The sequence below is a fragment of the Maylandia zebra genome, linkage group LG15 (assembly GCF_041146795.1).
Source record: "Maylandia zebra isolate NMK-2024a linkage group LG15, Mzebra_GT3a, whole genome shotgun sequence".
Classification (NCBI taxonomy): Eukaryota; Metazoa; Chordata; class Actinopteri; order Cichliformes; family Cichlidae; genus Maylandia; species Maylandia zebra.
The window spans coordinates 13440586-13466190 of record NC_135181.1 but is presented as its reverse complement, the minus strand read 5'-3'; the positions used below and the strand labels follow the sequence as shown (position 1 = coordinate 13466190).

At 40.3% G+C, this 25605-nt stretch overlaps 2 protein-coding genes and 1 long non-coding RNA gene across 4 annotated transcripts in view; all 3 read right to left on the bottom strand.

The window, feature by feature from the left end:
- The window catches only part of LOC143412773 (uncharacterized), an 87760-nt gene extending 82965 nt beyond the window's left edge, over nt 1-4795 (bottom strand). Inside the window, exons 1-2 of the long non-coding RNA XR_013093313.1 lie at nt 4526-4795; nt 4364-4413 (exon numbers count right to left, since the gene is read on the bottom strand). This is a non-coding gene — a long non-coding RNA (uncharacterized LOC143412773). The remainder of the gene's footprint in view (nt 1-4363; nt 4414-4525) is intronic.
- Nucleotides 4796-9423: 4628 nt separating this feature from the next.
- smek1 (SMEK homolog 1, suppressor of mek1 (Dictyostelium)) lies at nt 9424-20102 on the bottom strand. 2 transcript variants are annotated; one of them, XM_014414601.3, is made up of 15 exons: nt 18970-20102; nt 18736-18791; nt 18542-18640; nt 17782-18399; nt 16889-16966; nt 16674-16790; nt 15193-15309; nt 14970-15101; nt 14432-14534; nt 14187-14345; nt 13899-14068; nt 12915-13057; nt 12092-12282; nt 11167-11387; nt 9424-10614 (listed from the first exon to the last, which is right to left on the bottom strand). In XM_014414601.3, exons 1-15 carry the CDS (start codon nt 19109-19111, stop codon nt 10489-10491), a joined length of 2472 nt encoding a protein of 823 aa, XP_014270087.1. In that variant the 5' UTR covers nt 19112-20102; the 3' UTR covers nt 9424-10488. The 2 variants fall into 2 exon arrangements, with proteins under 2 accessions (XP_014270087.1, XP_014270088.1); XM_014414602.3 differs by having other exon boundaries at nt 12915-13054.
- Nucleotides 20103-20557: 455 nt separating this feature from the next.
- Nucleotides 20558-25215, bottom strand: erh (ERH mRNA splicing and mitosis factor). The gene is made up of 4 exons (XM_004568785.3): nt 25064-25215; nt 24537-24624; nt 21745-21865; nt 20558-21647 (listed from the first exon to the last, which is right to left on the bottom strand). Exons 1-4 carry the CDS (start codon nt 25064-25066, stop codon nt 21539-21541), a joined length of 321 nt encoding a protein of 106 aa, XP_004568842.1. The 5' UTR covers nt 25067-25215; the 3' UTR covers nt 20558-21538.
- Nucleotides 25216-25605: the final 390 nt, after the last annotated feature.

Here is a 25605-nt window from a genome sequence, read left to right as displayed (position 1 = left end):
TTCTCAAAGCCGTCCAGTGTCATCCAAGAGGGCCAAACCATGTGACAGACGACCGAGCATGTGGCATCTCCCTGACCCCTGACCCGGAAACCTTTCCCCTATCTGCCCCTGCTGTGGCTAACGGATGGCCCGGGACCTCAGTGACCACTGACCACTGGGACTCTTTTGTGTTAGTGATCAATCACATCAGAAGAGGTCACACAGGGGTCAGATCCCAACCAGGTGAACTTTGACTCTCCAGTGTGGGATCTAGCTTGTGGTATTTGGGTAGGGTGTCTATAGGACAGATAACACTGAGATCTGCAGATAGATGACAGATACGACAGATACAACATTAGCAATGTGTGTGTTTATGAAAACTGACCACAAAGCCTGCACACACTTGACAATCCGATGCAAGGACACCAACTCCAAGCAGAGAAAAAAGCAAAAATAAAACAACAACAGGTCTTCTGTATCAATTGAGAATTCCATAGAGAGAAAATCTACAAATTCTCTGGCTATTCACATTTTTCCAAGTGGTCAGCTAAGGACTGTTTTCTGGACTTGAGTCAAAACCTTTTCAGTACCACTTAGGTTTATACCCCACCTGATAAAGATGACCACCCAGGAAGCCAGCGACATTTACAGTGAGCCGTTTCAGCCCATTAGCCAGCATCAGATCCCCAAGCTTCAGCACCTCGTGAGCAACATGACCAGCGGGTCTAGGATTTAACTAAACCACAAGAGCACCGCCATCACCACCTCCTCAATCATAAAGCCTGGTACTCTAACAGGAAGAAGAAATATGGTTTCTCATAGATTCCTTCCTGCTTGTAAGGGACCAAGCAGTCGAAGGATGCCCAGGCATAGGTATAATTTTTAAAATGTGGGTTTTTTTATACCCCATAAACACAAAGACAATATCAAGAAATATAATCCTAAATAGGCTATTTTAAGAAATATGTCAGTCTAAAAAAAAAGAAAAAAGAGGTCAACTGATTAGAACTCTACACGAAAACAATGCCTAACAAAACCTAAACAAAGTGACCTAACTCAATGAAAGACAGCTCAGTCTATATACTAGCCACAGGTGCAATAAATAATCTTATATACAGAAACCACATTCTCACCCATGTGGACAAAGACGATGGTTCAGTCCATTTTGCTGGCCCTTTGGCTTAAAACAGCTGAAAACCAATTGCGCATGCCATCATTTATTATACAATGTAGTGTCATGATGTGTAGTAAAACAACAAACCAAAATTGATTAAATCAAACTAACTGCGCAACAATGTGGGAGCATAAAGTCTTGTGGTTGTGGACGTGACATCACACTGCTGTTTTACTGCTATTATCTCACATAAATTCTCACCCAAAATCATGATGAAATGACAAAGGGAAACTGTGGATAACAGTTTATATCCTATACATGAATCTGTGTGTCGGTTGGGGGACGTCAGTGTGTGTGTGTGTGTGTGTGTGTGTGTGTGTGTGTGTGTGTGTGTGTGTGTGTGTGTGTGTGTGTGTGTGAGTATGAGAGAAAGAGAGACCCAGATGTTCTTACAGGAAGAGACAAATTTAGAGTTCATCCCTCGTATATTTGGACATCACTCACTGACTGATTTATAGAAACAAAAAAAGAAGTTCAAAGACATTTTAACCCAAAATATCTTCAATTTCACGACTCTGAAATGTCAGGGACAGCCCTGTAGACAGTTTCATAGATTTAACTTTCTACGTTCACAGACTGAACTTCTGAACTCGAAGTTAAAGTTAAAAACCACAGAGGACTCGTCATTCATGTACACTAAACTCACAGCACTCTTGCCCCTGGTTGGCTTCGCCGCTCGAGGGACGCATCTTAAGCACTGCTAAACTAACATCACACTGGTCTCGGGTCAGGAATTAAACACAAGAGAAAAGAGGGGCTATAGAATGATTTTGGCCTGTGGCAGGCGCTTCTCACAGGAAGTTTATTTTTGTCGAGAGCCACACGGCTCACATACAGAGAAAACATCCAGAGAGAGCTGCCCGCGCACACTTTCAAACATAAACACAGACATGAATGATTAACAGGGAAATTCCTCTTTCATTCATACTATATCATACAAGCATATTAGAAATGTTACTAATGGGGCTTTTCTCTTTTGAAATCTTTCTCTGAAGTGCAAGGTGTTTTTAAAAAAACCCTGTTGTGGCATTTTTTTTTCTTTTCAAAATACTGAGCCTCTCTCACTTTGACCATCTGGCTGGTCAAACAGATAGTAGTCTCAAAGGTCACAACAGCTAGGGTCCTTCATGACCCTGTCAATACCAGTGCCGCACTTATCTGTAATGGAAGCCACTCTGTGAGACTGGTAAGTGTGGTGGGGGGTTGTGCGCTGGGTACTGCGAGCAAGTGTGTGTATGCATTTGTCTTCATATGTGTGAGCAGTGACTGTGCTCAAATTATTCAAGTGTGAGGACTGTGTCCTTGAAATGCTCACCGGTCAAGGGTGCATCTGTCAACTGTCTGCTGGTGTCTGAGTGCGCAACAAAAGGCAAAGTAAGTGTGTCACCTGTTTCTGGGAACTAGTACATCAAGGGGTTAGTATGGGCTGGAAACAGCACTCTGATGGGCGGCTGAACACTAAATAATAATAAAAATAATAATAATACTAAGCTTGTTTTTTTGTTTTATGTATTGTACTGTGCAAAAGTCTCGAGTCACTCCTCAAGTCTTTATGTTTTTGATATGAAAATGGGAAAAGGTGCAGCAATTTATTGAAGCATGTAAACATGCATGGGAGTGCAGCATACCCATGTATAACCAGTAAAACCATGTTTGTATAATTCTAATGAGCTTGAAAGCCAGTATTTGGTATGATTGCCTTTAGTCTTGGACGTAGCCTAAACTCTCTTAGAGCAAGCTTATTTGTAGTTTCCTTTAAGTAGTCTTTAGGAAAAGTTCTCCAGGGTTCTTGAAGGAAAAGAATGCATATTTGAATTCATCACTCCATAAGATCTGGTGCTTCTGATTTTCAGTCCATTTCTTGTGTAATTTATCATACATCAGCCTTTTATCCCTGTTTCCCTTCCTTAAGAACAGTCACTCTTCTACTGAAGAAATCTTGGACAAAGCTTCAGCAAACAGCAGATGGGTCCACTCAGGGTTTAGAGGCATCCCAAGTCTTTGCTGGATTTTTGTTATTAAGGACATAAGTGTCAGATACTATTCATCTGCAATAGATAGTTGACAAGCCTGCCACTACTTCTTCTGTCCTCCGCCTGTTCAGCTCAATGTTTTTTCAAGTACAGACTGCACACTTCCAAGTTTTCATAAACTGGTGCAAAAATAGAATTTTATGCTTTTATGCATTATCATTGCCATTTTTCATCGATTCATCTGTTGAAATATGAACAAATTATGTGTTTTTGTGACCGCTACACTGCTGTAGTAGATCTTAAAGTACCCGCACCCACCAAATGATGCTTTAACCCATTTCTGTCTACCCTGTGTCTTTCACACAATAAAGGACATAATGTATACGAGAGTAGCAGCCTATAAAAAGCCTTGTTGGAATGAAAGCGTCCTAGCTGTAGCTAGCACTGGGAGCATGGATGTTCCTGCGCTTGAGCCAGATAATAATGAAATGCTGGTGTCAGACAAGAGACAGGGAAAAGAATCAGGCCTGTGGAACAGAGGGCTAATAATAGCAGCTGAAACTGTGCTATTCCCACCACTGACTGAGGGACCATCATCACACTTCTACGCACACACACAGAGGCTCAGACAGACACACACACACTGGCTTGGCACAGAGTTTAAACAGTAACCTGATCAAGCCACCGCAGAAACCAAAGCAATCAGGAATCAAAGCAAATCCAGTATGCGTGCAGAACGTGCATGTGCGTGCATGTGCCGTACAAATGTGAACACGTGAGGAAGTGTGTGTACAGCGAGTAGGGCGAGCGAGCCAAAGATAAATGGAAGCAGAGTTTGGTGGAAACCACTTTCCCCTCCATAAAGTGAAGGAGAGCATGTCTCTGATGTGCCCTACCAGAGAGGAAAGAAGGCCTTTCATTCAGCATGAGGAGATCTGTCTCTTCTCCTCTAGCCCTTCATTTCCCCCCTCATCTTCACTCCTAGAGAGCATCTGAAGCCCATTCTCTCCCTCCGCTCCCCTCTCCATCAGCCGCAAATATAACAAAAGTCTCTCCCTGACAAGACGAAAGGCTTTCTGCTCCTAATTGTACCCAGCCGTCACAGAGACGAAGGAGGTGAGGAGATCGGGAGAGAAGAGGAGGGACGAAAGAGGAGAGGAGAAAGGACTAGGACAGGGAAGTGGACTTAAAGCAGGAGAGAAGAAAGGAAGAAATGAAAGATGTGTTTGTTCAGTACCTCATGCTGACACGTCTCTCTTATCTCTTGCCCAGCCAAACCATATGCCCCTAGGCCACAGAGGGAGGGAGGAGAGAAAGATGAGGTGTAAGTGTGTGAGAAGGATATAATAAGTCTTTGCAGGATGCAGAAAATTGTGAAAGAGGCATATGCCATGCGTACTGTAGGTATGAGTTATTCAAGGTCAGCCAGGGAGACAGACACAGAAATCTGAAGATGAATAGAAGGCGTGAAGAGCGGACGGAGAAGAGATACATGGTGAGGCCCTGTCTCGAACCAAAGGGGCTTCTGCCTTGACCCACAGCCCTTTCGCTTCCCCGCAGCTTCTCGGTTGCCTGTTGACCACACACGCCGCCTGGCACAGCGCGGACGCCAACGCCACACGACACAGAGCCGCCATCAAAGTCTCAGACACTCCAGCAGCAGGAGCCATCAGGCCTGGCTGAATGGAGGAAGAAGAAGCAGAAAAAAACATAAGCGTTTTGGTAATGCACAGGCTTTCAGTCTGTGGAAATACAAAAGCGGACTCAAATAGTGAATGTCAAGCATGATTTCGACTGCTACTGTATTTTGGAACAGTTCTGTTTGGTTAATTTTGGGTTACGGACAGAAATCAAAGCTTGTCAAGACCTTAACATATAGCGAAAGGTTTGATTTGTTAAGTCGAATGGTGATTTTAATGTTCACAGTAGCAGCCTGACTGGGTGACCGGGGCATTGGCTATATGTGTATGTGTGTGTGTGTGTGTGTGGGTGGGTGGGTGGGTGTTTGTGACTGGCCTCACATGTTCAACTCCAACTGAACCATGTGTCTGATTCTCCCTGTTTATTGGCTGAAAACTGATACCTTTAAGGGCTTCATTCATGCCACATTACGTGAGGTAAATTCAATATCTCAGACATCATGATTGGCCCATTCACCTCCTTGCCCTGGGTGATTTTTACATGTTGGATGTCTGCGCCTCCCAGCGTTTTCCTTCACAGAAACTGCTGTGTTTCCCAGCGCTCTGCTGCTCAGCCTAATTTCTCTTCAACACCTTCAGTCTGGGACACTATACGTGCCCAGAGGGCCGGTGAAGTCGGTTTTATTTTATTCAGTGTGAGTTTTACGTGCTTTTAATAGGGTCAGAAATTTATGCGGGTGGGGATTTTATCTGCTAGATTCCGACGTGTGAGCTCACATTACTGGAGCAGCATTAGATGTAAACTCCTGGAAAGTAGGAATAGATTCAAGTGTGGGTGTTTGTGTGCGTGTGTGTCAGTGAGCGTGCAGCTATCTGCAGCTCATGCTGTGGATTTACAGTGCGCCTGCAAAGTATGCCACCAAGTCTTCTCACACGCATGCACGCACAAAAACAAGCACACGCTCTTGGGCACGGAAGGTGCGCTCTTTATCACTGTGACATTTCCATTTAACACGCAGCCCAGCAGCTCGTACATTCACATCCATGTTTCCTGTGCCCCATGCCGAGGCACAATAACAACCACTTAACATTTAGCAATAGCAGATCAGCCCCAAATTCTTCCACTTTCCATCGCTTCCATGGGAAAGCTCATTATTTATCTCTGATTTAGAGTGACAAGAATTATGAAGGGGCCACGGTCTGCTACCGAGAAACAAAGGAAGCACGGGCTTACTGCTGGTTTATGGTGCACATTTAGAAGGCATTTTAGCTGCACTGAACTTAACTGTTAAGCTGCAGTGGATGCAAGTTATGAGGAGAGACAGAAGGAATATGACAGCAGTTTCCAACCTGAGGGGTGGAAAGCATTCCCGACCTGAGTCCATGGGTCATAGAAGAGATTTAAAGAGCAATTACGCCAAAAAAGTTTATTTATTTATGTATGCTTTAGTCTAAAATTTATGTTGGAAAATGCTTTCACCTCCTGATATTGCTTTAAATCATTCAGGATGACAGAAAATAACTACTGTAGTTGAAGACTGCATGTAGAGGTCATTGGTTTTCATTACTTCACAATAAAATACAAATTACCCGTTTCAATATTTGGCCCAAAACATACCAATAACACTACAATAAACACTATGGGCTTTGATCAGATTATCATCATCAGGTTCAGCAGATGTCACTATACTGTAAATCAACACGTCAGCTCTAGATGGAGTTTTCGGGGTAAATAACATTACAGCAATATGCAAGCTTGTTAGCATGATCCAGAGGAGAGGAGGGACAATCTCCAAGAAGTCCGTTATTTGAAATGATCTTGATATATAGATGTAACTTTGGAGACCTCATATTTTTTCTGCCACCACTTCAGAAACATTTAGGTCACAGTATGTTGGACTTCTGTTTGTGACTGCATCTCACTTCTGCTTTAATGTAAACCATATGTGACGGATGAGGACTTTTCTCCACTCTTTTATTCGCTGCCGACGGATGCTGACCCGAGGCCGTCCCGGCTGCCCCCCAGCCCCCGGGGTTCCACGTCGGCCTACCGGCCCTCTCTCCGCCCGGGGGACGCCCAGCTCCAGCGTTTAACACGGTGATTAATCACGCACAGCGGAGGACGCGCTGCACTGAACACGGGCAATCACCTCCATTAAAGCGGGGGAGCTCCGGCGGACACAGAGAGCACTTTGTGCCGGGAAATACAGGTCATTGTCTGCCGCGACGCCCGGGCCGGTAGGGAGACATAAAGGTGGACTTTGTGTGAGTGTTTAGACAAGCTCAGCCAGGCTTCCAAAAACTGCATGTGTGCCACATTTCCTCTTTCATATATCCTGATGTAGTTACCAGGATTACACGGGATAAAATAACTCCCCTTTCCTTCCCCATCCCCCACTGATCAATTAAAGGTGCTTCTCAAAAACTTAAAAAAAAAACAATGAGTCTGTTTATAAATAAATGGCATGGAGGAAACCAAACACGTGTGCACATAATAAGGTTGATTACCTTTCTACGTTTATAAATCTATGCATTGATTGGCATCCACAAGTGGTCTCTACCGCCCCCTACTGATTCTGCTCTCGTTTCGTTAAAGCAAAGAAATCATAGCCCTAAAAGAGAGCCATAAATGTCAGACACCTTGCTATTTATAACTGAGAGTGTCCAAAAGTTGCACTTTGCATGCTCTGGACCATTTTGGGAAACTGGCTGCTAAAGTGGTCTGTAATAGCTATCTTAGGCTATAAACTAAATTGATCGTTTTAATTGAAAATAACGTGACTTTCGTATGTTCGTAACTTCCCTCCCTTGCTTCCACTGCTTGTTTCTCTGATGCTCCTGATTGTATCACAGCATCTGCATCAGTTGTAATAAAAATGTTCACTGCTGCAGAACAGGGAGTTGTTTGACATGTTTCCAGGGTTCTTGACAGGTAGGACATTTTGTTCTGAGCAGCTGAGCAAACTTAATAAGGTGATAAGATCAAAAGCTCTATAAACAGGTATGTGTACAGACAAAAAACAAATGTTATGTGAGGCCAGATGGAATAAAGCGAAGCATTAAAAGCAGATTGCAATCACTACAGATCAAAACCACCACATTGTCAGGGAGGTATATATTTGGTGGCAGGAAGTATAACTCGTAAATTTCAACCTTGTTTGAAATACACCATTTTTTTTGTTTCTTATGAAAGTATGCACACAGTATAGTAGTGAGCCTCATCTATACTATCATTTGTTCTGCTACTTTTAGCATTTGCATAGATATATACTAATGTGATCAATGTATAGAAAGTTGACAACTGGCAGACAGTATGCTTTAGGAGTGGAGCTGATCAAGACAGCTGTCAAAGAGACTTTTCATTGGCCCAGTAGGAAGCTGGACAGCAGCGTCCCTGATGGGGGCTCTTCAGCCTGGCAGACATACAGGCGGGCAGAGCCGGGTGAACGACTTGGCACTGGAAGTGGAGCTGGCATTCTGGTGAAGAAGTGGCTGGCACCAAGACCAAGCTGGCCTCTCCAGTGGCAAAGAGGGAGATCTCACACATATACACACACTCTGCCACACTCCTGCTGAGGAGCAAACGGAGGCTGGCAGGGAGGGCTGCTCTTCAAAAGCTGCTGTTGTCTGGAGATGGCTTTCATGTGAATGGAGGCCTTAATAGGCGTTGTGCGACGGCTCTCGTTGCCCGCTGAGCACCGAGTGATCCTCTTCTGTTGGGTTTTAATTAATAAACAATGTTTGAAGGCCACAATGCACTTGGAGGGACAACACAGTGACTTCTTGGTGGCCTTGATGCTGTTTGTTTTTGAGTTGTACTCAGACTCCCACTGAGGTGACCACATAAACGGGAGGGTGCTGACATTTTTCATCAACTTTTTTTTCCCCACTCCAAAAAAAACAAAACACTTGCATGGCTACAAGTGCTGCAAAGTGCTTTCAGTTATGAAGATGATTAGCAATACCTCTTCTAAGACTGATTAAAGAAATTATAACCTCATATTAGTCACTTATATGAGTTGGCAGAATGAATCATACTGGTATAATACCAACAGGATAACATGTTCTAATGGAGTCTACTTGCAAAATTGCAGTTGTGTATCTGACCTTGCTTTTAAATACATAATTTTAAATACATCTTTAACAATTTGTCCCCAGTGTGGTATATCAAGCACCCATGTTCCACCCATTACCGTCTCAACAAAGAAGTTAAAAAAATGCCACATGTAATACACAGTATTTTAAAAACAACAGCAAGGTATTAATACTTTCTCTGTGGAGGAGTTAATGACTGATTTCTGTAAGGACTGCAAAGCACAGTTGAAATAACCCACAATTCACATAGTTGATTCTCTCATGGACCAAGGATGCCATCTGGTGGATTATTAGGAGATCAGCAACCAAGTACACCCCCAAAAAACTTGGGATACCTTGTCTGCTAGTTGGAACATAATGGTAATACTTTAGTCCCAGGAATTACAGATCTTTCTTCAGTTTGACCTTCTAGCTTGTGGAACCATTGTGAACCAAAAAGAACTGTCTGCGCTACAGAAACAGGGGCACCCATCTTCTAGCAAGGAGCCAAAAACTGTAATATATAGTAAAGTAGATGCAGCCAGGAACACTTGATTACTAGAACAAAGGGTAGTAGGACATCTTACAGCAAAGATCATTTTAATGGTCCCAAATTTTCTGAACAACTAGTGTACACTCATGTAAAAGAAAGGAAAAACAAAAGATATGACAAAATTCATCACATCTAGAATTCCACTCAATCTTTAATCAAGACGGGATTACAAATTCTCCAAAAAATCTGCAGTTTCAAAGGGCAAAAAGGGTAAAACTAGCTCACCTACTGAGGTCTTTAAAAACCTGTTCAAGTGTGACTGAAAACGTCCTGAACATTTAAAGGCAGGTCTTTTTTTTGTAGTCATTTACAAAAAAAAAAGAAAAAAGAAAAAGACTGTGACAAATACAGAACATAAAAGAAAATAATGAAGAAACTGCTGGCTTTTTTTCCTCTTCGGAGAAACAACGTCCGCTGAGGAACGGCGACACTGATGACATCATCAAATGACAACAAGGACAGCGCTTTGCCACATGCTGCCTCCCATCTGGTCCTATATGCTAACTTAAAAAGGGAGAAAAAGCAACAGACAAAGAGAAGGGAGAGAGCAGGGGAGAAAAGAAGGAGAAAGGAACAGGAAGGAAGTGGATTCTGAGGAGGGGACGGGGGTGCGAGTGGTGGCTCTAGGTCTGAATTGGCCGACCCGTTTGGGCCACTGTGATGTCCTTCCCTGAGTGGGGGGCAGGTGGGGGTCAGTGGGTTATGGTCCAAGCCCGCGAGCTCTCTGGGATTTCTGTCTGTGTTGTATGTGGTCTTTTCCTCCAGTTGCTAAATTACCAAACTCATGGCTCATACTGTTTGAGTCCGTTGAAGATTTATTGAGTGAAATTTTTTTCCCCTCTCCAAACTTTCAATCGTCTCTTCCCATTTTCAGACGGTTTTTCCACTCCTGGTCTCCTGATTGGCACTTGTATGAATTGGACTAGTGTGAGGAGCCTTCAGATCCATTCACAGTCTGCTCCTCATGTGGCCACCCGTTGACACTGAGCGGTGGTTTTCATTCATTCAATTTGTTTACAAGTTTGATCGTTCCTGTGTAAAGTCTATGCGCTGAGACTGCCTGAGCGGTGCACAAGCTGAGACAGTGACGCTTCTTTAGGAGCTCAGCTTGGACTTCTTTGAGGGTGGCAGAGGGTCTTCTTTACTCTCTCCATCCTCCTCCTCTTCCTCCTCCTCGTCATCATCATCATCAGGATAGTCCACAAGTCCCACCAAACCTCCCTGAAGCAGAAACGAGACACCCAGTTTGCAGAAACTGCAATTATTATTTGCAGACATGTTTCAACACTGCTTTCTTTATAACTAGCAATCATATGCCCATTACACATACATGTCAATATTGCATGCAATTCTTCACAACTACTAAACTCACTGCATTTTTTCCCCCCATTTTTGTATATAATTTGGTGTTAATTGTCCTGATTTTGTGCAGCGAGTCTTCCATTTTTAGAAATCTATTAAATCCATAAATAACACACTTTCTGATAATCTCCATCCCCCCTCTATTTTTCCACCATGTAAATAAAGTCAGCTAGAAAAAAATATCCTAGTCCAGTGGCACAATGGTTATCATGTCCAGTTTTTGTATTATATAACAAGAATAGAGGGGGAGTTGTGAGAAATTTAACAGTATAAGTGTGAAGATTCATAGCTAAATCTCATTTCTTACTAAATCCTTCACTTAAGTGTTTAAAGCATTGCCAACACTGTGCAAATCTTTTTTTTTTTTTTTTTAACTTTGCTCATTAAGAAAAAAAAAATGTTGACAGGTACCTTTGTGGTTACAGTTGTGGTGGAGGGTGAGCTCCGTGCGCCTGAGCCTGGAGAGCCTGGAGACCCTGGCGATCCTGGAGAACCTGGGTTTAGTGAGGCAGATGAAGGAGGGCTGGAGAGGCTGGTTTTAGTGGAGCCCGAGAAGGAAAGCTTGAAACTGGGATTCTGTCTGCCCGACAAGCTCGACTTTCCCAATACTTCTTTCTCCTCTGAGTCTTTCACTGTGGGTCAACATGATGAGGTGATAAAGAAAAGGTCATTCTCTCATTAAAATTCTTTAAAATTTTGGAGGGGTGAATATAATTGTCTCCTCAGAAATCAGGACAGGCTTTTGCAAGACATTTTCCTTCTTAGGCGTCTCTCACTACTTATAAATATACCTAGCCAGCATGTAAAAACTGGTTCTGAGTGGCACCGCTATGCTGAACCAAATGAAAACAGTTTTCTTTGAGTGAATCCTTACAAAATGCCATACAAGACAATAACAGAACACATTATGTGCAAAGCCCAATGCACCATTTTAAAAAAATCAAAATTAACTTATCTTGGCTCTGCAACACCTTACAAGCAAATTTCAGGAAATTCAGTTTGGTAGTTTTTGCTTCTTGCTGACAAACAACAAACAACTTTCATCTGGGGAGGAATAATGTAAGAACCATATACACTGGTGATTTCCCCATGACTACACCTAAAGCTATCAATGTAACCGAGACAACCCAATTACAATGTATTTTTCACCTAAAATTTGCCATTACATCTATAACCCTGAAATACCCTTTATAAAATCTATTCTTGTATCAAATTTACAGGGGCTTCGTTTTCAGAAATAATCAGCTAGTAACATTAATTTATATAATTAACAAAAGGAATGGATTCTTTCCAACCCCAATTTCCCACCAAACATCACAAGTTTCCTTGCACGTACATTTCTTTCTTTCCATGAACTTGCTAATTGGTTCCATGAGGTCTTCCTCACTCTTCATTTTATCAGAGGGAGGAACAACTGCCTCGCCATCCTCAAGGTCATCTTCATCTGCATTGAACCACATCTCCTCCTCATCCTCCAGCGTCCGTGCATCACGTCGGAAGCGGTGGTTCCTCAAGATGGAGCGCATGCTGTCAAAGAAAATGCACAGTTCAGCAATCAGGAAAAAAAAAAAGATTTTCTATTCTTTGAAAGCTCTTAGTTAGTCAAATTTCCTCTTACAGAACTAATGTAATCCACAAACATGTGGTTTGCATTAGTATACACATACACATGAAGTATACACATAGCCCAAGAAGCTGTTATAAAACATACACCACATTCGTTTAAAAATTAAGTCGATATTTTATAACATGAAATTTAACAGAAGTATTACAGATTAACAAAACAAACCCATCCAGTTTCGCTTTAAGAGTCATAGATGATCAACTGGTCTATTGCTTAACTATAAACGGTTAGACTGCGTTAAGTTGCAAAACCTTCTCTATAAGTGGAAACTTGCTTTTGTACAGTTGGTGAAATACAAGTGTAAGGATGCGTTTCAAAAGAATATAAACTGGGCACGATTTACAACACAGCAGCTCAAAATAGCACTATGACTCAACAAAGCTGCCTTCAGAAAAAAACAATTCATGAAAAAAAAAAATTCATCAAAATTAGTCATTCAAGATGTCACACGCACTTTTTCCATTTAGTGTCAGACAAACATTGTCTGTCAATACATAATTAGATAAAGGCAGCAGTCAAGACAAAATCTTCTTACCTATCAAGTTTGGGGTTGTCCTGCCTTTCTCGTTGTTGTTCATACCGCAGTTTTAGGCCTTTAAATGTCTGGACGTAGTCCACATCCTCAAGAGCCTTCCAGTAGTTCTCTATTATATGAGCCGTTAGAGACTTCACATCCTCCTGGGAGCAATGGCAATCGGGAGCGGAGAACACAGAAATGGTAGCAGAGGGGGAAAGTATGGAAAGAGAAAAAGATGGGCAGTTTACAGTTTTCGATAAAGCAGAGTGGGAAAAAAAAAGTTGGAAAGAAGCCAATGAGGGAAATACAAAAGGCAGATTAGAACTAATTCTAATGAATGCACACATAACAACTGGACTGAGCATTTTCAGACCTATAGTTCCTTTACTCTGGTCTAAATCAGGTGATGAGTTTGTAAACCTGTAGCTTTTTCTTCTGTTGTTTGCTTTGTTTTTGCATTGACAAAACCCCAAGCTAACTTCACCACTCAAAAGTCTTGGGCATGATTGTTTTGGTCAGAACCAAACAACCTTAAAACACGTCACAGTTTGGTTTGAATGGACTCAATACTTGTAAACTTTTAGGGATTTAGTTTGACATCGTACACATATCAGTTCCTCTGATTAAATATAAAATCACTTAAGATAGAGAGAATACGTTTTTAATGCCTAACAAATAATTACAGCTATGTTTGCACATCAGTTAGCCATACATTGGTTTTTTAAACCTGTAAGACATGACCAGTTTTTTCAGTACAGGTTTTTCAGGCTCTTCAAATGTGAGAAGCAGAAGCAATAAAAAACAGGAACAAAAATCAGTAACACAAGTGAAACCAAACATATTTTTCCTTCCAGCTTCCCAAACCAAGTTAACCATGAGATGTACAGACCGCTATTATGGCGCTCTGACATCATTTATATGCTGATCATGTCGCTCAAGGTTCTTTTGTGTTAAATATATACTGTTGTTTACCTATTAAATTTTGGTATGAAAAATACTCACCACACGAACATACTCAAACATCTCAATAATAGCAGAGTTCATGAGATTGTAGCGTGAGCCGTTATTGAGGAAGGCCTTGATGACAGGTTCAAAGAGAAAATTTCTCATGATGTAGCGATTGTAGAATTCATCCTTTAGACCAATAATTCTTCGCATGAAACGCAGGGCGCCTGTGCAGGGAGAAACACAATGTTCAATATTAAGCAATAGATGTCCTTATTTGTCAAACAGACTTTAATTGTATCGTTCTCTACTTTGACAGATATAGTTGGAAGAACTGTGACTTACATAGAGCCAGGAAAGCATGCCGGGAGGCTGTGAGCACCAATACCCTCCTGAGAATATCCTTGTTGATGATGTAGTTCTTGATGTGATAGGTGTGATGCTCAACACAAAATGTTAGCAGCTCCAAAATCAAGGCCAGCAACTGGGATGTTTGAAAGTCATCTAAAGGAGGAAAGAAAGAACGTGAGAAAGCTAGCAACATAAAAACTTGTAGATTAAAAAAAAGAAATCTAACAAAAACTCGGTACCTTTGCTAGGTTTTTCTTCCGTGGTGTTGGCCAGTAGTGGAGCTGATAAAACATGCATACAGTGCTTGTAGAAGAAGCTCAGAAACTCAGTTTTTTCTGTTTTCTGTAAAAAATAAAATAAAAATAAGGAAACAGATACTTTGCTGAATTGCTAAATTTTTAAAATGTACTTGAGCTTTTCACTCCAGTTCAAAAGAATTACAAGCAAGAAAGTGAAGCTGCAGATATCCTGGCCAACCTGTTGAATTGGTGGCAGTGATGTTTTCAGTTACTAGACAGTAACTTGATTAACAAGGAAATCTGCCTTCTTTTTTTTTTTTTTTACTGATAGGACTATTGTCTTTGTCCAAAGCGCAAGAACCCACAGACATAACATTTGTTCTCTTTTGTATTTAAGCACTTACACATTTTGAAAGCCAACTCTTATCTGCGCAATGGACTTATTTTGTTTTGTTTTGATTTTTGTTTGTTTTACAGTCAGTGTAAATAGTACATACATACATAGTGGAAACTATGTAAAAGCAGCATTCACACTCACATTTGCAGTAGCAAGCATATTCTCTGGATCCACCAGAGTTCGCAGCAGACCCATTAACTGCACTGCACCACCAAGCTCTGGGTCTGTGTCACAGATCATGTGCTCTATGATCAGGTTGATCAAGAGGATGTCCTGAAAGGCAAATAAGTTTTAGTTTATGTGCATCATTGTGATAAATGGACATCATTCCTATTTATCATGTTGCCTTTGTGTATATACTCACATCATCATTCTGCTGTGATTCCTGCATGACGAACTCTCGTACCATGGAGGGGTTGTATTCCACCAGATAAGAGAAGATATCTGTGGCTGCCCCACGCACCTGAACATCGTCCATTCCCTTTTCAAAATAAATCTATTTATTATATTTATCAGCAGATTTTCGATTTGCACGCCAGGAAATTTTGAAATGTACTTTAAAATTGTTCAAAAGTAATAACTTTTAAAAAAGGAACAACCTTTGTTTCTCTCTCTGATAAAATCAAGAGTGATATAATGAAAACAAAAGTCATGATCAGCTTCAAACTCAGCTTGTGTGCACAGGTTTAAGAAGTACATGTAATTGTATCGATATAGTGAGAGCAAACAATTCAAAACCCAACTCAAGATTTCAAGAACAAAAACTATCGATTTAAACATAACAAAAATAAAAAGGTCAGTGGCAAATTATAGAGAAAAGACCCATACAGTGAAAGGACACCTCAATTGCACGTTTACGCATTATTGTTGCCATTTTGTGAGGTGCTAAACTGGTTTCCCCATGTAAAGTTAATCAAGTTGCCCACCCCCCTTTTTTTCCCCCATTCCCCAAGAAAACACTTTAAAATCTGTAAATCTCTCTGCTTTAGTGCCTGACCTTGCTTTAACTCACAATAGTAATCATTAAGCTCGAGTTTGACTCATGGTTGCACTTTAGTAGTTCTTGTAATGTCTAACAAATTCTTTGGACAGTGAATCCCCATTAACCCAATGGCTATATGAGCAGAAGGTCTTTCCTGACCTTCCTCACATACACTTTACAAGCAGATAATATGAATTGTACCACCACCAAAAAAAAAAAAAAAATCTTATTAGCTTACTAGCCAAAAAGCCCATCATGCCCTGAAACCACAACTTTGATGACTAACTGCATGCATGTTCAATGTATGTTAAGCCTCAGTGTTTATCACATAGCACTTCTTTTAAGCCCATTTAAACTCAAATTCCATGTGAGAAGTTAAACACACGAGTTAACTAAAAGAAAAAATAAAACTTAATTGAAATTTATTTTTGACAAGGGATGCATACAAAAGAAATGTGCTATCTTCTCAGTCACAACACATTTAATGCTACAGATATCACATGCTGGAGTCTGATTCTGCTTTCTCAACTAGGTGTTCCTGTGGTATGCCCTGGCAACCTTCAAGTACTGTTCAGCAAAAAATAAATGTAATGAGCAAACTAGCATGTTCCAGTTATTTTTTAATAGAATAATTATAGATCATTATAACAAAAAAAGAAGATTTTGTTGTTATAGAATTAAGGGACATACTACTAGTATGTCCCTTAATTCAATTTTATTGCATCAGAAAGTTGAAGGCATCACCCATGATCAAAATGCAAAAGGCTGCAACATCACCAAAGCTACTGACGTCAACAGACAAATTATTTTAGTGCGAGAAAACCACAAAACTATTCATCTGAGATTAATGCCACTGGACTTACCAGAATAACCTCTAGTGCAGGTAGAATGCCCATGTTTGATAATGTCTTGAAGAAAGCATCCCTGTTTTGAGGTTGTAATGTTTGAGAGAATGCACAGAACTCCTTTAGGAAGTTTACCTAAAAGGAATAAACAAAGAGAGGTCAACAAAACAAAGATCTTAAGAGTTTGTGACTGCAACAACTTTAAATAAATAAATTATTAAATTCTGGTATACCAGTTCGTGTCTTTTGTCATCATCTGTGGCCTCATCTGTTAGCTGTGCAAAGAGGTCTGTCAGGAACTTCTCATCGTCCTGACATCAAAAAAGGGAGATGAGATTTTAGAAGTCAGTATTAAGAGTATGATTAATATGTCAATGTATGACAGACACCCAATTTTCACAAGTTACAAAGCTGTTATTGGTTTACAATAGTACAAGGCCAACATAATTACACAGAAAACAAAAGTGAATTGCATCATGTTTGTCAATGAGAAATTTGGAGCATAAACAATGTGATCTGGTCATAAAAATACTTTTGATATGTTTATGCTGAAAACACCATCTCATTCAATGACATCTACTACCACTTTAAATATTTTTTAAAACCTTGGTTAGTGAACGGTTTGATTTAAGCTTGCCTGCCTTATGCTAATTAAGGAAGCAAAGACTCATATCTGTAGTGTTTGACTTCAGAGCGTGATATAGCAAAGAACACCAGAGTCAACAATGTGCCCGTTTCAGTTTTCCTCTAGCGCAGCATAACAGATTTACACAACACTACTGTGCCTCCATGGAGACAGCCATACATAAACAATGCTGAGTTGACACAGGATAAAAACACAAAGGTCACATGATCATAAAAGGGTGCCAGACAATCTCAGACAGGGTAAAAGTACAATCAGTCAAAAATAAAACCAATGTACAATCCTATAATTACTGTAATTTGAGGCTCACTAACATTTCATAAAAGAAATTCTCCTTTGTGAGGATTACAGTATATTCACAAGTTTACCTATTTATAACACTTGCTTCAATTAAACCATTTGTTTAAAATGTAGTGTTTATACAAAGTAAAAACAACAACCCCATACTGTTAGATCATACTACTACATGTCTGCTTATCTCACCTGTAGCATGCCCACAATCTCCACCTTGTTGAAAAAGATGAAGGAGTGCAAGGTGGACAGCATGTTTTCCTCAAAAACAGAGGGCGTGGGCAGCACCATATCCTGAATATACTGCACCCGATATGTCTGGTGAATTTTCTGACGCAGTTCAGGATCAGAGATGGGGATCACCTCCTTAAACCGGGCTGTTTTAGTGAGAAACTCACGATGCCGCCTTGGCTGCGGGAGTGCTGGGTCAAACTCCAGGCAACCAATGACGTCCATTATGCACTCATCAGAAAACATCACCTCAAAGAGTGCAGTACGATTCAGCAGGAAGATGCCTTTCATTATTTCATACAGGTGGTGCAGTCCCTCTCTGTTCTCCAAATCCTCACAAACACGGAACAATTCCAGGAGCTTGCGAATATAGCCTTCATTCTCCACAGCCAGTGCTAGTTTTTCACGCCGCAGTGGTGATGGGAGAGAAGAGGCCACCAACTCGGCCAGGTCCTCCAAACGGTTCAGTTCGCATGGTGGTAATTCCAAACCTGGGGATGACATGTCATCAAAACGCTCCTCCTCCGATTCGTCCACCACATCCTGTGTGATGTCAACTGAAGGGTCCTTTCCCTGCACCTTAATAAAACACAAGTGCGGACAAACATATTAGCACCTCAGGATGTAACTACATAAGGGATCACCAGGAACACAAATAGCATCAAACCCACAAACTAATGGAGATGAAAAACTCAAACCCACACAAATTAAGTACACTAACCTGGCATATTTTCTCCCAGATTTCATCACAGCCAGCCTTCTCCTGGAAACTGAGTGCTAGATCATAATTTTCAGCCTCTGACCACACTATCAATGTGTCCTTTTCAAAAGAAAAACAAAGCCAATTTACAATAAACAGAGCAGAATGGGGGGGGAAAAAATCAGTTTTGGATGTTCATCATGTTATGTACTGACCTGTTGTTTCTGGTAGGCTGTGTTTGGGTTAATTTTGGACTCCAGCAGAAGGGAACCTGTCAGGTTTAAAACAAAGGTAGCCCAAAATTGTAGGTTACTGCATTTGCTTCAAATAAGTAATACGTGTACAAATTTCAGGTGATACAGGTGGTTAAAATGAGTGCGGAACGTCTTGTTTTTGTACTAATAACTGAGCTACTACAATCTTCGTGTGGTATTCCTGCGTTCGCTTACCATCGCTCTCTGCTCGCACCAGGAGAGACGTGCCTTTCAAGCGCTCCACATAGCCCGACGAGACGTGCCCGGTCCCACGGTCATCCCACTGTCTGTCCTCATTGAGGGTATAGACTTTGACTCGCCGACGAGTGTCCGTCATCCTGGCAGTTTCTTGTAACCCGTTCTCCCCTTCCGGGCCTTTTACGGGGTGCTTTCTTCACCTAGTAACGCCACAACTTCAATTCACTTTTTACAGCTGCTCACTTCTACAAGAGTATTAACTAAATATGAATCGGCGGGGGGTCACTTAGGATAAGTTCTAAAAGCAACTTAAAAGTGGATCGCCTCAACAAGTTTCCAGCAGGATTCCGCAATAATTGTTAAAATTACTACTGCAATATCTCGCATTTCTTGACGAGCTGCCTCAAAACTTACACTGCCAGCGCTATAGGCAAGGCGCCACGCAGACTCCGCGTACAAACCATTGTAGGAAGCTAACGACAAAATTAAAGAGCGGAGGACGTCGTTATCTTACGCGTTAAACGACAAAACAACGAATGTCACTGCAATATACAGCTGAGAACAGAGTACTGAAAAAGAAGCAGATATTACGATGACTGGCTCACGAAACACTCCTGCTTATATGTACAGCTTGTACGCTTACAGGTAACGTTAGCTATCAACCCTTACGAGTTAACTCGCTAGCTAGTACGCTAAGTACCTATGCTCCACATATCCAATGTTAAACTACCATTTGAAGCAGATTAACTATAGAGTTAGCTGTCGATAACATTACTTTATACTTGCGGACAACAGACACCCGTTTTAAGCCTGGAACAATGTTTCTATTCTTCTTTAAATAATACGCCAGCTAGCTAACGTTAGCTGCTATTTCTTTCCCAAGTGTTCCGCCATGTTCTGGCTCGGGGCCGCGGAGAGACCACTCTCTCCTTACTCTTACTCATGCATCCCCAAAACTGTGCAAACCAACAAACTGGAGTCGTATAATTACTTGAAGGTTACGCTTTACATTATACTGCTATTTGCCATTCATTGCCGATGTCTTGCTCAGATAATTGCTAAGTGCCCCCCGTGAGTATTCAGCCATCTTGGGTCCCTTCACAGTCAGTACGGGGTTTCCAGCACGGCAACAACAGGGCAGCCCGCCACATTTAAAGAGACAGTAACAGAGAAAATAAACTGTATTTGAGGCCACGTCCAGCATGAATGGGTCTAACTTTTGCGATACTCACCTGCCAGTCACACTATCATTGTGTATAAAAATTCAGTGTTCATCGCACTAATGGTCGCATATACACGAGTGGACACCAGTCAGAAACAATCGTTTATTTTGTTTCAATAAAAGAAAACAGAAATGCAGAGTTGAAATCAGTTGTTATGCAACACAGCAGAATTACAAAAACGTTTTATATCACAATGGTGGGCTTTTAAAACATAATGAAAACTCAAAAACGTCCATTAATTATAGTAACAAATATCCTGGGTCATCATGTGATCATCAGTCTTCAGCCACTGATCTACTTCAAAAATAAAACGGCTGCTTTCAAAGTCCACAACGTCTTGAAATTCAACCACCCAGGAATGAAATAAAATTCACATAACTTTTAGGGAAACTGAAAAACACACACACAAAAAAAGTTTTTCTACCTCGTGGAGTATTTCTCCATTCTTCCCATCATAGTGTAACAACTTAAACATGCAGGTTCCCAACCATGACCCAATTTTTCAGTATAAAGCCCAAAATGTACAGTTTCACCCCAATTATTCCAAACCTCTTTTGCCAATGAAAACAATGTGAAAACATTCCCTTTGTTAAAATGGGCAATGCAGTCTTTACAAAGAAAAAGAAAAGAAGCCCTTTTCATACATGTAGTCTTTTTTGATGGCACACATCAGATTCATAATTAAATTACTAACCTCATCAGATTTTTTTATGTATTACTTCCAAAAGGTAATGAATACGAATGAATTCATGTATGGCAAATGTCCTGCGAGATCAATGACACTTTTGCCACAGTTGCCAGTATAGCTGTTTTCACACACAAACTTAAAATGTTGGAACAGGCACATCAGGACATTGTGTAAATTTCTTTCTCACATGTAACACAAAAGCAAGCCTTCCATGTGGTTTAGGTGAGGGAGCTGCATGATCCTATAGAAAGGACACAATATGACTATAATATGACTAAGTTCCTATGCAAATTACATGAATTTTGTTCCTGGCTGAAATCCATTCAATGTCCAATCCAACTGCATCACACCTTTGTGTTCTTACATGCACCTCTCTCAGGTAATGTCAAGAAAGACTTCAGGCTGCAGTGCACATGTGAAAAGAGCTTACGTGTCTGAATGAAACTGCAAAAAGTGGCCTGAATGGAAAAAGTGCCGTCACTTAAGCACAGTGGTGGAACCATGTCTGAAAAGGGCTTTGCGTTAAAAATTACAAACACATGCTGCCAAGGATGACATTTCCAAAAAGAAAATCCCCAAATTTTTTCACATCCCCCAATTTTCCCCCCCAATCTCTCTTCCTCATGTTTGGTACAATATGAAATAATTCCCCCTGTCAAACTGACTTTGCAGCTTGCTGAGCCTGACGCCGTAAGAGGACGTATATCTTCTCCTTAATCCAGTCTTTGTTGTATGGTTGATATGTTTGAGTGTCAGCTCTGTATCTGTATAAAAAGTAAAATATTTTATTGAAACGTGACCAATGCATCCAAAGGGAATGTTGTGTTGCATTCAAATTCATACACAGCTAATTATACTTACACAAGACAGCTCAGATCTGCCAAGTCATCAATAAAGTCGAACAACTGACTAATGTCATAAGTAATGGAGGGACTGTTTGGATTCATCCTCTTGAGGTGCTCTTCATACATTTTGCAAACACCTGGGGAAGAGGCAAATGACATGCTGAATGGAAGCAAAAACAACAACAACAAAATGCAATCCACAGGAAAAAGCTAAAACAGCAAAAAACAAGCGTAATTTACATAGACTTTACAGTGTGCAGTAATCACTGAAAGAGAAAGACAAGATAAATAAAGAGGCCCTAATAAAGGGAATAAAGTAATAAGTGAAAACAAAGAAACCTTTGGCGTCACTTTCTGTATTTGTATCTGTATTTATTAGAGCTATTTTGAAATACCTTATATTTAACTGGTACGTTAATCTGTTATTTACTGGTCTTACTGTCTTGAAGCAACAGTGACCACATCATTTCCTCTGGGATTAATACAGTAGTCTGAATCTGTATACTGTGTGTATACTGCAGTTCAAGACACACAACAGATAATAAAGGCATTAAAAGGTATATGATAACCCCATTACTACGGAATGCTTAACTTGAGTAAATGTACGTATTTTTAATCGCAGTCAGTTCTGAATATCATACTAATGATTATTCTTTGTGTAAGTGAACCTTGATTAATCTCTGTTCAATAGAGCTCAACTGCAGTTCAAAACCCATTAATGTAAAGCAAATGGTTTCCAGTGTATACTTTTAGTCTGTGTGCTGAGAGCGCTTTCAGTCACAGTCACCCTGTTCTTTGGGACAAGCTGCCTGCTGACCTGAGGTCAATTAGAGCTGTGTCAACATTCAAAAACAGGTATAAAACCTTTGAATTCTTTATTTTTTTACTAAGTTTTTTTGATGTTATTTTTAAACTTTTATAGTAAGCACAAGTTTACATGTTATTTGTGCTATATAAAAATGATGTTGACATTAGAGCAGGGCGATATGGCCAAAAATATTTATCACGATATACATTTGAAAATTTGCGATAACGATATAACTGACGATATAATTGATGCGAGACAAAATACAACTCCACAACATTACTAGCGCAAAAAGACAACCTTCCATTTATTTTCACTTAAACAAGAAGCTGGTTTTTATGTACATTAAAGCTTTATAAAAATGTAACAGTGCAAATGCAAATTCCTTGCTGAAAGTTTAACTAAAAGGCATTTCCAGTAGAAATGGGCTGACATATCCTGAGCATAACCATGTATAATATCCACTGAAGTTAAAAAGAGGTGCTTTGCAACATTAAACTGCAGTGTGCAGTACGCATTTTTCGGACCATAAGGTGCACGGGATTATAAGGCACATTAAGCGAAACAAAGCAGTCAGATAAATCAAACTTTATTCAACTCATTCTTGCTTCCTCCACTTCTGTACCATTGATTCATTAATGTTGAATTCTCTGGTAGCTGCTCTATTCCCATGTTGTTGCAGTATATTAATGACTAACCTCGTATTGCGGATGGATTATCTCAGTTGTTCTCCTGACTGAAGTTTGGTCCGTTTACAGCATCCTGCCATGCGACTGAATTTGTCTCTAACTATCAGGAACCTTAACGTTAACTTTTATAAGTGGAAAAGTGTTAGTGTTCGTCCTCCAGCTTCACTGTTTATGTTATGCTAACATAGCTGTGTCGCTAGCGATCACGTAGCACATCATTATATACCAGCTAGCCCAACTTCAGTAACCCTACAAATGTCACTGCTGTTTAGTTTCCTGTCTTCATTTATGTTGGAAGTGATAGCAGAGCTGTACATTTGAATTTTTTCAGAAATCTCTCAGTCAGAACATGCAATATCATGCTTAGGTAACTAGCGAAACTAGCGAGCTAACTTCCGCTAGCTAACTTCCTGCTAACTTCTAACTCGTTAAATGTAATAAATTTTGTTTTCATGGATGCCTGGAAGTTAAACTTCATAGTTACACCTGGTAAAGCAGCAATGCTGATCGTTTTATTAAAGATGAAAGAATTTAGACAGTTTTTAACTCTCAGTGATGCTGCAGTGTTGTTTGACCTGAAGTATACGGAGTTTAGGACACAGATTACTCCCAGATTTAAGAGCATCTTAGTCCGACAAATACGACAATAACAACAGCCGCTTGCATGTTCTGCAAAAAAATGTGCTTTGTCGTGTATCTGACGAACAAACACCAAACCAGTTCCACATCACTGAAGTTGCACCATTTTTTACAAACCAATTCTGGTTCATTTGTTTCACTCAACAATCGGCCATGTGCGTATGAAAACAAAGGAACTGCGCATGCGCGTTTTACTCATATTCTATCACGATATTTCATTTTCCTATCGTTGCCTAACATTATACCGGTATTACCGTGAACGGTATAATATGGCCCAGCCCTAGTTGACATAAAAGAATTTTGTTTCCTGAGTCCATAGTTTAAAGAGAGTCACATAATTAATATATATGTCTTTTCTCATGTTTTCTTTTTTACTTTCCAGAAACTAGAAAGTGATTACTGTCAGTCTGGGTTTTTGTTTTTTTCTCCACAAATTAAGATGAACCACATAATCCCATACACAGACAATACTTGGTACCAGGATTAATTTATTATTCACTGGCCTATCATTCGTATGTATTTACTATGAGAAAAATATCCTTTAAAAGAATGAGGAATCACAATAGATGATGAATTCAATAAAATTGCATCTGCTGCTACTACTAGTTACACTGAAAGTAAATATTTAAAAAAACTGCGAGATGATTTATGAATGAAAACATTAAACAGACTCACCCTCCATGCATTCATTAACTGACTCATAGTCAGCGTATGTGCGGCCCTCTGGTCTCTTGGTTGGTTGGACAAGCAAAATTGTGTGCGACTGTAAAATGATTGATAATGTTTAATACACACCACCACGTAGTTTCTCTGTGTCAAACCAAAGCACCTTAATTGGGCAGCTGATGCGAGTTTTTTGCGAGTTTTTGAGACTTGTGTAACCTTCTGCCCAGACATTTTCCAACACCAGTGTAAGGATGGTCATTCAGCTGCAGACCACCGACTTCATCAGTCTTTTACAAAACATCCACCATAACGTTACTTCAGCCACATCTCACATTAATAGAAATATGTAATTTGATTAGATGGTGAAATTAAGTTTTAAGAAACAACGAAGCGGTGGGCAAAAATGCGTGTTTGATAAGAATAGCAAAGCGTTAGCCTCGAAGCTTATTAGCTTAGCTGTGTGTGATTAGCACAAGCTAGTTGTGGCCTAAACTGAGAATTATTAGCTCTTTAGATGTAAAATAAAACACACTTACCATCTCTGTTTTCAACCCAAAGCCTCGCTATTTACTGGCTATGCAAAACTGAAAAAACTCGTATTCGGTGTAACTTCTCAGAACCCCGTGCGATGTAGCTGTTTGGTCTAAAAGTAATTTAGGGGAAGTGAAAAAGACCTCTTCCGGTTGTAAAATCGAGTCCCTTCAAAGTATAATTTTTGCTTCAAAATAAAAGTCCGATAATGCAACAGTAATGATTAAAATGTGATTTTTTTTCAGCAGACTTTGTTTGTAAAGGTACACATTATTTTTTCTAAATTCTCTTTTTTTTAATTATCATAGACATTATTTAAATGGACCCAGGTTGTGCATCTGAAAAGTGTAGCCAGCAGAGAAGCGCTCTAAAGCTGCCTTACTTTTAATAGCCAGTAGGGGCTGAACGCTTTGTCAGCCCCTGCAAGGCTCCTGCATAGAAGACTTCTAGTTGTACAGAAGTTTGTGGGGAAACGGCCCCCCAATAAATTACTTTTCTAATGAGTTTGTGAACTCACTTGCTGATTATTTAATGGGGGAAAATGTAA

Coding starts and splice junctions, on each gene's coding strand:
- smek1 (XM_014414601.3), bottom strand. CDS start 19,111: ATGACGGACACTCGTCGGCGAGTCAAAGTCTATACCCTCAATGAGGAC. Junction 18,400..18,541: donor TCTGGGAGAAAATATGCCAG/GTTAGTGTACTT, acceptor TGTTTTATTAAG/GTGCAGGGAAAGGACCCTTC. Junction 12,283..12,914: donor GACAACCCCAAACTTGATAG/GTAAGAAGATTT, acceptor TTTCTTTGACAG/CATGCGCTCCATCTTGAGGA.
- erh (XM_004568785.3), bottom strand. Junction 21,866..24,536: donor AGTTAATGAATGCATGGAGG/GTGAGTCTGTTT, acceptor CCTCTTCCCCAG/GTGTTTGCAAAATGTATGAA. Junction 21,648..21,744: donor GCAGATCTGAGCTGTCTTGT/GTAAGTATAATT, acceptor CTTTTTATACAG/ATACAGAGCTGACACTCAAA.